At 40.0% G+C, this 16422-nt stretch overlaps 1 protein-coding gene across 1 annotated transcript in view; it reads right to left on the bottom strand.

The window, feature by feature from the left end:
• Positions 1–16209, bottom strand: part of ARHGEF3 (Rho guanine nucleotide exchange factor 3) — a 144319-nt gene extending 128110 nt beyond the window's left edge. The window contains exon 1 of the mRNA XM_056336801.1: positions 16082–16209. Within this exon, the coding sequence (XP_056192776.1) occupies positions 16082–16116 (35 nt within the window). The 5' untranslated portion in view covers positions 16117–16209. The remainder of the gene's footprint in view (positions 1–16081) is intronic.
• Positions 16210–16422: the final 213 nt, after the last annotated feature.

The following is a 16422-nucleotide window of genomic DNA, read 5'->3' as shown; positions in this document are numbered from 1 at the left end:
GATGGCAAACATGATGCCCTTCTTAACAAACAAGATGTTGGGTTACAAAATATGAAGCTAGCAAAAGTAAAAGTTATATTGTTGGTTGATATACAGCTGGAAACATATTTAAGATGATACGAAGCACACCTAAAGTTGGCCTAAATAATTTTATCTCCTTGTAATTCAGCACAGGCCCCACAATTTACACTAAGTGATAACCTGGCTCTTGATACCACTTCTATAACCTAATACATGGTACTTAAATATAAAAGGATATCACAAAACCTGTGACAGCATATATTATTCTCTGCCCACAGAAGATTACATCTCAATAGATCCTTAACTAATCAATTTATCTTTCAGTAACAAACACTTCAGTGTCAAGACAAGTCAGTCCAAGTTTCTGCTGTCCCTGATTAGCACTCTTATAAGCTGTCACATACATACTCATAGCCAACAAAGTCTACAAGGCTAGATTCTAATTTAAAATTTTCATTTCATATTATCTTACTGATTGAACATACTTATCAAGCATGCATCCATATATACAGTGGTGACTATACAACCAGTCAGTGCAAATACTCCAGTTCTTATAGAAATATTTCCAAGTGTCATATAAATTGCAACAAACTAATCCTACAATGACACACCAAATAACTTGGCCTACCACTGACAGAGGTAAAGGGAGGGACTTTTATAGCATATCTGCTCCGGCACATGAGCATTTAGAGTTGTGGATATTTATTTAACCTCAAATCCCAAAGTAATTTTACAGTGGCTGAAAAAAGGAATCTGTTTGATCTCTTAATTAAAACAGCTAAGCATCTTAGGATATTAAATAAAAAGATTAATTTAATTCCTGAAGGAGAGAATGATCTCTGTTCTAACCGCTGACTAATTTAATGAAGAATTGCAGGAAGGCAATCATTAGAAACATTAGCAAGTATGACTGAACATATGTCAAAAAAATTGTAGATTAGTGTACACAAATAATATAGACAAGAACTGGTGGGCTGGAGGGGAAGGCGAATTGAAGACAATTCATTCATGATACCCTGATACTTGTTAACATCAGTTGTAGTCTCCCACTATTTTAGTCAACATTACCAAGAATGTTCACAAAGCACTACACAAAAATGCCATGAAAAAAAATTATACTAAATTCATAGATTCATAGAATCCTTTTAGGCTGGAAAAGGCCTTTCAGACCATAAAGTCCAACCGTTCACCTAGCACCACCAAGTTCATCACTAAACCGTGTCCCCAGGTGCCACGTCTATACATCTTTTAAATACCTCCAGGGATGGTGACCACCACCTCCCTGGGCAGCCTGTTCCAGTGCTTGACCCCACCCTTTCAGTGAAGAAATTTTTCCTAATAACCAATCCAAACCTCCCCTGGCACAACTTGAGGCTGTTTCCTCTATTCCTGTCACTTGTTACTTGGGAGAGGAGACCGACCTCCAAGTCCCACAGCCTCCTTTCAGGCAGTTGTAGAGAACAATAAGGTCTCCCCTGAGACTCCTTTTCTCCAAGCTAAACAAGCCCAGTTCCCTCACCTGTTTCTCGCAAGACTTGTGCCCTAGACCCTTCACCAGCTCCGTTGCCCATCTCTGGACACACTCCAGCACCTCAATGTCACTTTTGAAGTGAGGGGCCCAAAACTGAACACAGTATTCAAGTTACAGCCTCACCAGTGCCAAGTACAGGGGGATAATTATTTCCTTAGTCCTGCTGGCCACACTGTTTCTGATACAAGCCAGGATGCTATTGCCATTCTGGGCCACCTGGGCACACTGCTGGCTCATATTCACCTGGCCGTACACCAACAGCCCCAGGTCCTCTTCTGCAGGGCAGCTTTCCCAGCCACTCCTCCTAAGCTCATAGTGTTGCATGGGGTTGTTGTGACCTGACACTCAGCCTTGTCAAACCCCTTACAATCAGCCTCAGCCCATCAATACAGCCTGACCAGACCCCTCCCGAGAGCCTTCCTGCCCTCAAGCAGATCAACATTTTCACCCAACTTGGTGTTGCCTGCAAACATTCTGAGGGTGTACTTGATCCATTCGTCCAGATTGTTGATTAACAGAACTGGCCCCAGTTCAATACCACAAGTAGGATAAAAAACAGTAAAAGATATCAAACAAATGAAGAGCATGTGTTAATTCCCCAGCCCTCCTTAGACTCAGGAGTCAAGAGGGAAGCCCACAAGTCCTCCTCATCCTACTCCTTCATCTGAAGATTTGTTTCTAACTTTGTGGACGTTCCAGGAATAGTAGTAGAATAGTGGGAGACACTTAAAAAGAAACTAGTTTCCAGGTATTATGCTGCTGTTAATTTAATCCTACATTAAAAAAAAAAGCTAAAGATTAAACATTATTTCCTGAGAAACATCCAGCAGGAAACATAACATTCATTTACTAGTGTTTATCTAATTCTGTAGCTTTTCAAGAATATTTCTCAGACTACAAAAACAATGGAAGTTAACTTTTGTCCATATGGGTGCCATGCTTCTTGTCATGAGCTTATTTGGTTGTTTTCTACACAGTAAATAAAAAATGTAACAAAACACCAGCTAAACCCTAGGGAACAACAGCAAGTTAAAATCAACAGACTCTCAATAAAAGACTCTCATTAACACAGCTGAAAGTCTCACTCAATGCCTTCTCAAGACCCTGTTCCCTTCATGCCAAATGCTAAAAATTACATGGTCAGTGGCAGCTTTCACAAAAAAATTGTCCTAAAATGTAAGCATTTGTCCACATCTACCATTGAACAGTGTAATATTTTTTTCTCCCGTATGTAGAAAAAAGTGCTTTTATAAAAAGTAGAAACTATTGACTTTGTAATGTCTTCCAGGGCATGAATCTCAGGATACCACAAGACTGCACAGCACAGAAGGGTACTAGTAACAGCATTGCACAAGCATAGCAACAACATTGGGAGATTAAGACATTTGCCATATGTGAAAGATTCCATGAGTACAACTGGTGCACTGTTGAAGTGAACAGTTTTTCCACTGCCCATCCCCCATGACACCCTGTCCCATTGTCACCTGCCAGAAACTCAAAGCCAACACAAAAAATTATTTCCCTTTTTCCTTCTGTGTTAAATAACACAGAATTAATTCAAGCAGTTATAACAAATAATTCCTCTGCTTAATTTTAAAACTACATCTCCCAATATTGCTGCCTACTAACCTCTTAGAAAATTAGAAGTAAAGCTTACCAAACTTTTTCTTCTTCCATTGCTCCTCTGGCACATTGGTTTACTACAGCAGGGCTACTCATGGTAAGTGCTGAGCTTTCAGAATTCATTTTTTTTCTACAAAGGAACAACAATACAAACAAACATGAAAAATGTTATGTACATGAAGGATGTGTTCACTAGTTCACTAATAAATGAACATTTAAGACCGAATACAGTAGGCTTTACTCACTTAAGTAAATGTCCTAAATCGATGGGATTAATTGGATGAACGCATAGAGAAGGATTTGGCAGTTTTGTGGACTTACGAGTTATGCCAAACTCAGCACTGATTGTCTTTTGTTTCCTTTTCTGAACAGATGCCAAAAGAGTTGATGTCAGCAAGCCTGTACCCAGGGCTATGCGTAGTGTCAATTATGTTAATTCAGAGCAGCAGTTACAGCCAGTTGCCATGGAATGATGCACACGACGTTGGGGAGAAAATTTCAATTTCTAATATGTAAAGATTTACAGAAGCTTTTTGCATATTTTAATAACTTAAGATCCACTTGTATAACTTCAGATCATACTTTGCTGATTTGCAGAAAATAACCATTAATGGCTGAAGTCACTCTCCAAAGCAGCACAAACATATTCAAACGCTGTCAATAGTAATTCCCAAGTGACAAGGGTCTATATGGCTAAAGGTGCTTCAAGTGAATCACTGGCATGGTTGAAGTCTCTAGATAAGGAAAGTTAATTTCACCATGAAACACTTACTTTTTCATAACAGAATCCACAATGTTAACATGGAGCTTCTTACACATACAGATTTCCCACCGGCCCTTCTTTTAAAAAGGCGGGGGGGCAGGGGGGGAATGTTAGCCATCCAAGTCATATGACTTGACACCTGGTTCCTGTTATGATCAACACAAAGACCTAATTGATTAACAGAGAACAGGTTCAACTACTAGAACATAACCAGAAAATAGGCTGTGCTTGTCAAGATAATAATTCCTTCCTTTTCAAAGAACCATTAAAAAGCTGGTTTAACCTGGTGAAACCTTGGTCAAAATCTGACTTGACAGTCATGGACAGCCTGAAAAGTTGAGCACAATGCCTATGTCGCACCAGTGGCAGGCAGATCTATCTTTGTTTCTGAATTCTGTCCATGCAGGAATGGACAGCTAGCAAGCATGTTTATTGGACAGAAGTCCTAAAAATCAGCAGCCAAAACTTGGTCCTTACTGGAATTCATGTCTTCCTTTTGCCTGCCCTTTGATGTGAACACAGCATGCAGCATTGCCACTCCAGAGAAAACAGAATGGACTTACAAAAACAGGTCCTTCATTTTGCATATTTTTTTTTACATCCCTTATAATAGAAAGGCTAAAAATTCTGCACAGTCTGTTTCTGAGCAAATTTGTTTCTTGAAATCTTGTTTTAAAGATCCAGAGAAGTATTCTGAAAGGGAGAACAACAAAAGCCTCACATCTGTGAGAGCAGGAACAGAGACTGTTAGCCATCTGACCTCTTTTCAGATCAGAGCCCGACCTCAAATTTACTCCTGATTCTCAAGGTGGATAACTTTGGAAAAAAACTCAAGCCAACAAACAAACAAAAAAAACCCACAACCAAAAAACCCAACCCAAGACAAAACAAAAAACCAACCAACCAAAAGAAAATGAAAAAACCCCACCCAAAACCCCAGTATTCTTGAAGTGGCTCAGCAGCAACGAGCGTTGAAAGTTAAATTATTGCCTCTCTAATCTATAACACTGCAGGAAGAGGGGAGCTATTCTTAAATATATTTTGAAGCAACAATGCAAGAGTCCATACTTAAAACATGTCCTGCAATGTTCCCCTCTTTCAGAAAGCAATTTCCTGAGAAGGTAAATTTAAACTTTTCTTTTGGCAATGAATTTCTACTCTACATTGGGAAAGCCCAGATGCTTCAATGATCATGCAGATTATGGCAACAAGAGTTTTACCTCCTCTTACAGTCCCTCATACTAGTAAGAGCAAAGGTTCAAAGCAAGGCTAAAAGCAGTCCATTAATTCTCAAAGCTGGAAGCTGAAAGATTCAAATTACAAAACCACAAGGTTGCTGTTCCAGGGAAAAAAAAAAAAAAGTAAAAAATCTACTGTTCACTTGTGAACTAGTACTACAGCAGTACAAGTGTTCAAGGTATGACTAAAGAAAAATGTTTTCAGCACTCCCCTCCCCACCCTTGGAAACATATAAGCAAACACGCCATACAAATTTATGCATTAAGACTTCCACACTGAAACTAGAGCAAAAGCAGAGGACAAAAGTGATAAAAATTACCATGTTACGAACTTTTCTATGAACTGATGATAAAGGTTAACATATATCTAACAGAAAATAAATGAAATATGGCACAAATCCAATTTATGTTCTCACATGTTCCACAAAGAAAACTATGTGAAGTAATACAGAAAGGAATACATCTTGTCAGACTTTTCAACTCCCTCACATTCCCAGGCTAATATCTGAAAATGTTAGTAACATGTTGTACTCCTTCCCATCAACAACCTCAGGATCTGCTACTGGTGTTTTCTGTCACATAAAAGGAGGGCATCAAGAGGCCAGCATCTATTCATTCTGATAGCAAGATCTCATCCACCACACCTTCAGAAAGGGAACTATGCTGGATATGACAGCAGGCTTTTTGGATACCAAGAGTCATAGTTTACATCAAGACATACAGCCATACTCTTGCAGCCTCCACTGCTTGGTTTCCAATAATGTGAGAGATGTGCCAAGTCACCCACTAATTAAACAAATGCATTCTTCACTTGACACATGTGGAGGGCAGAGACGTAGCAGCCAGTGGATACAATGCTGGACAAGCATCCTTCCCCAGCTACCACTGACAAAAGGGGTACAGGAGACACCACCACACCTGCCTGGCCCTCTCCTGTCCTCTGCACGGCAGCAGCCAAGAGCACACTTCCTCCAGATGGGAGCAGGTGGTGCAAGGCATCCCTCCAGCTTTCCACCGAAGAACAAACAATGCTCCAACAATACTCACCATGTAATCCCTGTCTGCTGTAGCATAAACTCCTAGCACCTCGAACTATTTTGTCTGTATCAGCCAGTTTCTTTCAAAGCATACTCCTCCTTCCTTACTGTCTTTTGAGATGGAAGAGATTGTTAAAGTTTTGAGACCAAGTGTCCATTCAGTGCTGCCGTCCAGCAGCACTTCTCATTCACACTTTGGAGGCTGGACAGCAATGAGTCAGACAAGCTTCTGGAAAATCATCAGGGATATTCTTTTGTCATCCTATTTCTGACAACATGTCTACACAGGTCCTAGTTCACTCTTTACCAGGAGCAACAGGTAATTAAACAGCTGATCCCCATATCACTCACAAGTTTTATGGCCCTGTCAAAACACCAGAACTTTTTTTATGTCTAAATGACAAATGGAAAATTGATATCCATCTACACGTTCCAAAGCCATGGATACCAAATATTACCACTACCTCTTCTCCTTGAAAGTCATTGCAATGAAAAATTCTCAGCCTGTAGATCCTACCCTGACTCATTGTTGGGCCACAGACTGCTCTTAGACTCTTTCTTCAGAATAAATAACTACTTTTAAAATAAACACTTCTCAGTTTTAAGATGTAGAAGGGGATATCTTTTTTCAAGCACTAAGAATATTTTGTGGAAGTCTTTCTAGTTAACACAAACTGCTTCAGTAGGTCTAAAACAAAACTAAACTGTTCTGTTGTGGAAAGAAAAGTTACTGTTAGGCTTATAACTCTCAAAAAAATACTGTTTATCTTCAAAGTGAACCACACAAAATTAATGTTAAAACTGGCAAAGTAAAATTTTGTTTGGAACATACTGGTTTAGGATTTATTCAACCAGAATACTAACAATACCCCCAGAAATCTGCCTCCAGTAATAATAACATCTTTGAAAATTGAATGCAATTCAAGAAGCAGAGGAACAATGTTCAGAAAAAAATAAGCAATTCACAGGTGCTTCTTTCTGTTTCACCATCCAACTCTTGTTTGGACTTGAACTTTATGGCATAGGCACTATACATGATAGAACTTGAAGGAGGAAAATAAATCTATCATCTTTCCTCTTAACAACTTGAAGTCAGATGCCAACGCAAGTCAATGAATATTAATTAAAGAGACTCTGCTTCAGATGTATTTTGTTCCTCATCCCTCCTCCGTTTGTACACTGAACCTTGACTGTTCCTGATAAGGAACACGCACTTTAATTAGGTGTTGTCCTAGAGATCATGCTGTGCTGTAATAGGAGGAAGTGGGCAAAAGGCAATTCCAGAACAAAAACATAGGAAAACAATGTCAAAGACATTATTTATAGCAGCTATGTTTAACGCTACTGCCACCGTCTTCTTGAGAGAACAGCCTTGAAGAAACATCCTTGCTGGTTTTGAAGAGACATCAGAAATTTAGCATACTTAAGTCTGCTATGACCAAGTACAAATTGTTTAATACTAGAGTACCCAGAAGGAAGCATGCACCCCAAAGTTCTCTTAAGTTACCTCCACAAAGAAACTAATTTTTATGATTCCATTAAAATAATTAATTTAGATTATCTAATGCATTACCAGTTTTTCTGCCTTAGAGTAGTTTCTTACATACCATAATAGCAGAGAAAAGCATTTAAGTGTATTTTAATCATTTAGATTTAGATTTCATTCTTGAAGTTCTGCAATTGGCCTTAAATGGATGAAAATAACGGAGGGAGAAAAGGGATCTAGTACAGCACAGCACTCAAGCTTCCAAACACCTGCACAGAACAGCATTACAGCACCATTTGAACAGAATAAAAAAAATGTGAAAGTTCAAGAAAAGTGTTGAAGCCACAACACTGCACGGGCTCAAACCAGCCTGTGATTTATAGCTAGCAGAATGGGGAAAGTATTAGCCAAGCATCTGAAAAATCATGATTCCCTACACAAAGCCCATTTTCTCTTTCTCTCTCTTTTTCTTTCCTTTTGCCTTTGTTACAAGGTGTAGATACACTTTGATCCTCAGGCTAAAAAAAAAATATCTTTTTTTCCTTTCCCTCCACTCCGTATTTGTATCTCTAGACAAGTAAGACATTCACAGTAGCAGCAGTTAAAAAATATCATTCAACAGCTGTTAAGTACAGTTAAAGTAAAAATAGCCAATATCTTCTGATAAAGCATGTTCCCACAGATCCTTACCTTCACTAAAACGTGTTGTATTGTTGAAACAGTATCTTGTTATACTTGGTTGATAAGAGAACTGTGAAAAAAGCTTTACTTTTTACACTAAGACCCCTCAATGCAGAAACTAGTATCCCTTTCAAAGAAAAAGAAAGTAGTAGCATCACTATAGCAATGTGCACCTACTACAAAGAAAAAAATTAGGAGTGTTACACACCATCATTCTCTCAAGCAAAAGTCTTTATGCACACAAAACCTGAACAATAGACTACTAATAAGCAAGCGTGCATCTTAACATCTTTAATTTTAAAGAGCTGATTTTCCACTTCCTTACTAGCTGCACAAAAATGTGTAATTTTGAGTGAACAAACATATTTTTGGTTTTCTGACAAGTTGCATTTCTATACACAAAGTTAGCAAGCATGTACTATCTCACACCTTGACAGCACTCAGCTCCTAACCAGAAGCCACTTTAAGCAAATAGCTGTTGAAGAGCAGATTTAAACTTTAAAACAAACTTCATTATTTAACTGCGTAACAACAAATACCAAAACCAATCTTCTACCCAGATTATTTTTGAGGTGTTTAGACACTGCAGTTGCCAAATATCTTTGTATCACTAAAGCATACTTCAGTAAAATCACAGTGAAAACTCAAGAAGCTCTTGAAGAGTATTTCTCCTGACTACAACTCCAAGTAGTAGGCATTGCTGAGAGACTTCACATTGCATAATCACTTCAGTCCAAGCCTAGCATACCATAAAATGTTTCACACACACTATAGTTATTTCAAGTAAGTTTTGACCTCAATGAACACATGGGGCATACCATTACCCACCCTCTTGAAGTCTTTAAAAATGCACCTGATGCACTAAAGAATGAGGTTTTGGAGAACCTTTTAAAATACGTATCTTTGAAAGGGATTTTACTGCTGTCCTTGAGGCATCTTATTAAAAAGTTACCTTTTGTCCTCTTAAGCAGCACAAATAAGTTTTACATAGGTACTTTACACAAGCGTATACACAAGGATACTTGGAGGAAGTAGTTCAGAGAACCACAGGCACCGTACGTAACTTTTCACTCCATATTTGGTGATTCCATCAGAACTCTCCAACATAAGACAGAAGAAACTTTAAAATAATATAATGATTCTGTCCCACAGCAAGTATTAAGTTTGGCTCCCTTTCCCATATACACACACTTGTGAGAGACGACAAGTGTGTTGTTGCCATATATAAAAGCCATATATAAAAGACAGTGTTTATTTTTTAAACAGCAAGAATGTTACACTTATTCCCAGCACAAAGTATATTAAAAGACAAGAGTTAAATAAATAAAGTTCATACCAGGCTGAAGCCAGACCATGGCAAACATGGAAGTGTGTTCCATGCTGGAGAAATACAGCCTACTATGAGACACTGTTCTCAATTGGACTAGTCCTTCAGTTTCCAGGACATAGCTTTTTTCCCTAAAAAATACCAAAAGAAAAGGAAGATAACCAATTACATTACAATTCATCTCACATCACCTTCACGAAAGCATATGCAGAAGTTTACCAGCACCAAAGAGAGGATGCGGTTACAACTCTGATATCTTTGAGAACCATTTAAATATATCTATATACTAAGACACCAGCATCAGGGAAACCACAAGCAGGTACATGCACCTGCTTATTCCCAAAATAGAAACATGGATTTTTCCTGAGCCGGTTACCGCTGTGAAAAATAGGAGTTACAAAAGAATTCAGACTATCCTGCATATCATATAACACTATACATTGCTGCAATATAGAAGAGCTAGGACTCGTCTGCACTGTTCAATCTGCAAAGTCATCAGGAGCTTTGAGTCTTTTAGTGGTTTCAACTCAGAAATTTTAGCAGTGTAAGGGGAAATAGGGAATGTTTGTGAGCTTTGTTATCACTTTCAGAGATGGTAGTTGATTGCCATAGCAAAAAAATAAAGGGGGAATTTAATCTTTCAGTACTCTGTGTCTTAGTAATAGCACACAACTTAGTCTCTTATCTGATCAGGAAAAAAATTAACATTATGAAACACTAGTGAAAAGCTAAACAGAACATTTTAGACAGTTTTGCACACACAAAATTAAATGTACTGTTGAAGCAGAATACAGAGAACACTAAATACTATATTCTATTCAACGTAAATAGGTATCAAGGAATTTTTTGTCACTGATGCTATAATTTCGTGTTATTCTGAGACAAATCTCTTTCTGTGTTTCTCTTTGGACTAAAAGATCCAGATGTTCTTATGTCAAGCGTCTGGCCTCAGCACCAGACAGTAAAAAAAGCCCAACCTATCCATTCTGTCAGTATGCAAGAAGAATTCACCAGCACTGGGCATTTCTCTACCCTTTTCCTCCTCTCCAAGTTTTTACTACTTTTCAACAAAGCAAACAAACAAAAGACAAACAGTATAATATTTTAGCTTCTACAACAGACTTAGTGCTAGCCTTTAGTCAGTTTGGTAAAAAGGGCCAAAAAGTTATCTGATTTTTTTTCATAAACTACAATTTCAAACGCAAATATTAACTACTTCTAAGCTAAACATACTGTATTGCATTTTGCATTTGACACTGTGCAGCAAAACAATGTTGAGAGGTTCTTTCCAAAGATTATGAGTATTTATGTTCCCAATTTAGTGACTCATACAGCAAGCAATTTCTGAGATTAATTTAACTCTATCCTCCTCAAACTTCTGAATTTGAAAGCAAGCACTAAGCCATTATTCAAAAGTCGTAGCAATGACAAACAACAAGATTTTATCTATTATTTTTTTCATCTAGATTTTATCTAGGGGAAAAATATTTCCAGAAATAACTATGTGCTATTTCTGTAAAAAATATTAGAGGCGCTATACAAAGTTAAACCAATTTCAGGGACAATTTGCTAAACAAAAGAGGAGCTTTCTGAAACCAGCAGTTAAATTAAGCCTTTTTCATGGTAATAGTGGGCTCAGAAAAGAGATACAGCATGCACAGTCAGTGTAAAATTAATGCAACCGCTGCCACATTTTTTCATATTATTCTCTTCCTTTTAACATATTCCTGCCTCCCTCATGATAAACACATTTATCCTCAACAAAAATACATTAAGAATAAATGAAACCCAAAAGAAATACCACCACTGTTGAGACAAACACAACCCATTTTCCCCAATTATCAGAATTATCAGGGAACAGTGGCAGCTTCAAAATTTTATCTGCCTGGAAGGGTGTCATGTTTTCTCCTTAACATGAAAATTATGATCCTCTCAGCCTCCTGTCTTAATAAACATGATCTTTTAACTCAGAATTGCTGCACAGTTTATTAAGCCATTGAAGTTTGCCAAGTTGGTTTTGCATTTATTTTTCTTGGTTATCTAATAGATTTGAATGGCAGACAAAAAGGTGCATTGTCCCACAATTATCTTCTTTTTAGTCTTTACAGCTTTTCACCTGCAATTGCTAAGCACAGTCAGAACCCAAACCTGCATGGGAACATTTGCAAGATCACCCCTCCACACAGTAGTTGACTTGCTTGAGAGAGTTTTTTATAGGATATTAATTACTTCTTTGTGGAGCATCAACAAGTGCTAATTTTGACAGCACCTGTTTCTGTAGGCAAAGTATTTTAAGGCTCATACTCACATAAGAACCTCACTATCTACAGAGGAATACCAGGTTTGGTACACACTCATCATAGTCTGTGTCAATACAAACATGGTGATTTTAAGTGCTGTACTGCAATTCATATGTGCCTCTAATTTCTCCCACCCACCTGCTATCTGGATGCATCAGTTAAGGCCACACACAAGCTGAAATAACCAGCCACCACAAAACACACACTGTCCAAACAGCTGGTTGTTGTCTTCAAGACAAAGGTAATGGTCCAGACAGAACCTTCTGAGGGAACACTAGCCGGACACTCCATAATATTTAAAATAAAATCAGTAGGATCCCTGATACAGTACAGACAGTGTAATGAACACGCTCTTCTCCTAGTTATAATCCCCAAAATTTATTTTGGAAAAATGCTGAAGTGTTTGAAATAAACTAATGAAAGTTGTATTTCTATTTAACAGCTAAACTGTTTGAGAGATTATACCAGCAGAGCAGCTGTTCTTGCTCTACAGAAACCATACAAGTCCAAGTAACTCCTGCCAACTTTCCAAGTTTATGCAAACTTCAGTGGTATAAAAGCCAGTAAACCACTTTGACTACAAGATGTACCACACATTGATTCCACCTGCAGATTTATGAGGGGAACCACATGACTGTAAGGGTAATTAATCCTATAGAATGGGGGACAGGACAGAAATCAGTACATTATAGAGCACCTTTCTAGTCACATAATGTTACCATTTCTGTTTGTATATATAAAGATTTAACATAAAAAGCAAAAAACTATTCTTGTACTGTAAAGTACATTAAGATGCTTCTTCTTGCCCAGTTTAAATGTTTTTTGGGGAGGGGATCACTGCGTTTTGCTACTGGCCATGCCTTGAAGTACCACTTTCAGCACTGGCCCATGTAAGACATACTACTTTGAAGTAACTTATATACCTATGGCAGCATGCTTACTCAGATTTGAAATCCTTAAGACTGCTCATCAGCACATGATTAGGAAGAAGTAAATAAATATGCATGTACATATGCCCTTATGTTTCAAGGTTAACAGTCTGATCCGTTAGCATGCTAACCACTTCAGCTGGATTCTGTACGGTGTTGAGCACCTGCAAGTTAATAATTATTTACATTTCCATAATTGACAGCATACCACTTCAAGTTCAACCCTGGCTGACACTAGATAGAAAAACATTTTTGTTTCTTTTTATATCCTCTATGTTACATTTGGAGATGGAGACCACCACAGTTACAGGCTATATAACTATTTATTTCTGAATAGTTACTTTGCAGCTATTATAATCAAAAGCAAAGCATGAGGTGTTTGTTAATCACAGATTACCTCAGTGTATTTACCAAGTCCTTTATTTTCCAGTTATTTACTTACTACACTGCAGTAGTCTATATACTCTTAAGAGAATTGTGCAAGACCATAGCCATTTGCTTATTCCAGATTTCATATGACTCGGACAATCGAAATTCAAAATATGCCCTCCCAAGTTGAGCGGCACAATTTGGTAAAAAATCAATGGGACTTTTACAGGACCAAGAAAATATTAGATATGTGGAGATAACATTTTTTTCAGTCAGTAAGTACAGCTGCAAACATGAAAACTTCAAAACTTCTTTGTCCAGAAAATTCCAGCATTTTCATCTGTTTCCACCTTTTATTCCAATGTACTGCTGTTCTGCTCAGGCTTTTTCCAAGTCACAGATTAGAATTTATTTATGAAGTACTAGATTTACCCATTTATTTGTAAGTACTAGAATTTATCTGTAAAACCTACATAACCTTGCAATGTTTATATCCCAAAAATTTATTTAACAAATAAATAACATAAAGGGACTGATTAAATTAAACATTAAGAGACTTATGAAGTTAAAATTAATCAATAATATGGTAACACACCAAGTCTTTTAGTCTTCCACTAAACATATCATTTGCCAGTTTCCCTACACACACAGAGGAAGAAAATGGCAACTCTTAACAAATTTCTTCTCAAAATACACATCACGCTTAACTGAGTATAAGGTGTCTGCAATACAATACACACGCACAAAGCACTCCAAACGGATTCTAGATGCATCTATAGCAATAGGCTGATGCTTTCACAAAAAATACTCAGGAAAAATACGTTTCCTCAAAAACCTAAAATACTGAAAACATACAAATAAAACTTAAGAGGTCAGGTTAATTTTTTTCAGCACCTAAAGTAAAAGATCTAACACAAGAAAAAACTAGCTTCCAAGTCAATACTAAGACATTACATATAAACGCCCAAGCAGAATCAGGTATCACCAATTCCAATTCATGAAGAGCAAAACAAAACAGATTTTTGTTTAAGGCATGTGATCTCACTGGCCGCTTGCTGGAAGCAACTCCACATAATACACCTCCAAACTGTGTAGGCATAAGACTCCCACAACTTGGAATCACGCCAGAACAACTGTCTACACAAAAGCAGTCCCGAGAAGAAGTGCACTATTCAAAACAGAGCGGAGCTCGGAGAAAATGTGCAGGGAATGATACTGAATGTTACAGTGTCTTCACGGGTCACGAGGCCTTGTCACATTGCTAACAGATATGCACGACTGCCGGGAAATTAAAAGGGATTTCTGTTCAAAACAATAAGATGTTTTGTTCACTAAAACTGGGTAATAAATATTTACTGAAAACAGGTAGCCAGTCATATGTATACAAATTTTAAATAGAAGGCTTCAATCCATTAAATGACAAGCCAAACATACACCTGTGCATTCTCTTACTTCACGTACACCAGGACAGCTCCATTTCACACACTCCCCCTCCCCACATTCTGCAAGCCCAATTACTCTGCAATAAATATTTGAATTCTGTTTGTTTCCAAATCCCACAGCTTCTCTTGTTCTAAACTCAAATTCTGTACAGATACAGCACCCGTCCCATAACCTGTCAGGCTTGGCAAACCTCTGTACCAGCTACAGAATTGGGTACATAACCAAATTAATTCTGTGTTTGAAGATGAAGGAATTTTCTCTGCCCTTTCACTACGAAAATGTAGCTCAAAAGGTACTAAAGAATAACATTTAAATAGAAATTACATTAATGTATGCACGCACTGACAAAAGAGATACACAAGATTTAAGAACTATATAGAAAAATAAAGACAGCAGCTACCAAAGTTGGATTTTTTGTATTAATGTAAATGGTTCCTTAGTAAATAACAAGTTCGGGTCACCGCCAACCGCATCACTAAGGTGATCGGTAAAACCGGGCCAGCCGCCAACGACCTTCTCCCCCAGAGGTGCCTTCACCAGCATTAACTATGTAAATGCGGACAGCGATCCCTGCCAAGCTAATTAGCTAATGAGCGTTGCCTCCCTCACGGCCTGTTCAGAGGCAGCTGTGACCGGCCTCACAAGCCCGAGTAATCACGCTCCGCGTTTGTTTTTTCCACTTTCCTTCGCCTACAAACCTCCAGCACCTCCACCGCGGGGGGAGGCTGAGCGGAGGGGAGAGTCAAGCACCCCAGACCCACAGACCCTCTCCCCAGTAACTTATTTCCAGTAACAATTACGGGTTTCGAAGGAGGTAACAGGCACCTTCCTTCGCGGCGTTTTCCTTCTAAACTGACACTTGTGAAGGGTTTGCCCCCAAATAAAAGTCAAAAGAAGTTAATTTGAAAATAAATAAATAAAACCCAAAACGGTTGCGGAGCCCTGAGAGGAAGCGGGTCCCGCGCCCCCGCCCCCTCAGGGCCCCTCAGGGGGCTGCCGGGCGCGAGCGCGCCTCCCGCCGCCGCGTGCGAGCCGGAGCCTGGCGGCGCTGAGGGACCGCGCGGGGCGGCGACGGCGTGAGGGGATGGAGGGGGAGAAGGGCGCCCCCCCCCCCTCCGCGCCCCGAGCTGGCGGCAGCCCCTTCCCGAACCGCCGGGGCACCCCCAGCCCCAGCCGCTCCGGCTGGTGTCTCATAAAAGGCGGCGGTGCCCCCGGAGGCACAACGCAACCTTTGCGGTCAGCCCGGCCGCCTCCAGGTGCCCCGCAGGAGCCGGACCCCCCCCCAGCGCTGACAGGCAGCCGCCCTGCCCGGGCGCAGGGGACAGCGCCTTACCTCGCACCCTCCTGCGCCTCCTCGGCTCCCGGCATGCGGCTCCCGCAGCTGCCGCCCCGGCGAGGACGCGGCAGGGACCCGGCGGCAGCGAGCCAAGGGCGCCAGGGCCGGGCAGGGGCAGCGGCCAGGACGCGGGGGGCTGCAGGGCCGGCCCGGCGGCTGTCAGGGCAGGCGGGGGAGGAGACGCGTGTGTGTGCCGGCCCCCGCCGCCCCCCGAGCCCGCCCCGCCCCGCCCGCCGCCTTCCCAGCTCCAACCCCCCGTTCCCCGGCGGTGCGCCCGGCCCTCCGGCTCCCTGCCAGCCGTCCCCTCGGCCCGGCGCCGCCGTCCGGGCCCGGGGTAG

The sequence above is a fragment of the Falco biarmicus genome, chromosome 4 (genome assembly GCF_023638135.1).
Source record: "Falco biarmicus isolate bFalBia1 chromosome 4, bFalBia1.pri, whole genome shotgun sequence".
Classification (NCBI taxonomy): domain Eukaryota; kingdom Metazoa; phylum Chordata; class Aves; order Falconiformes; family Falconidae; genus Falco; species Falco biarmicus.
Note: the sequence above shows the minus strand (reverse complement) of the source record. Positions and strands in the feature narration are given on the sequence as shown.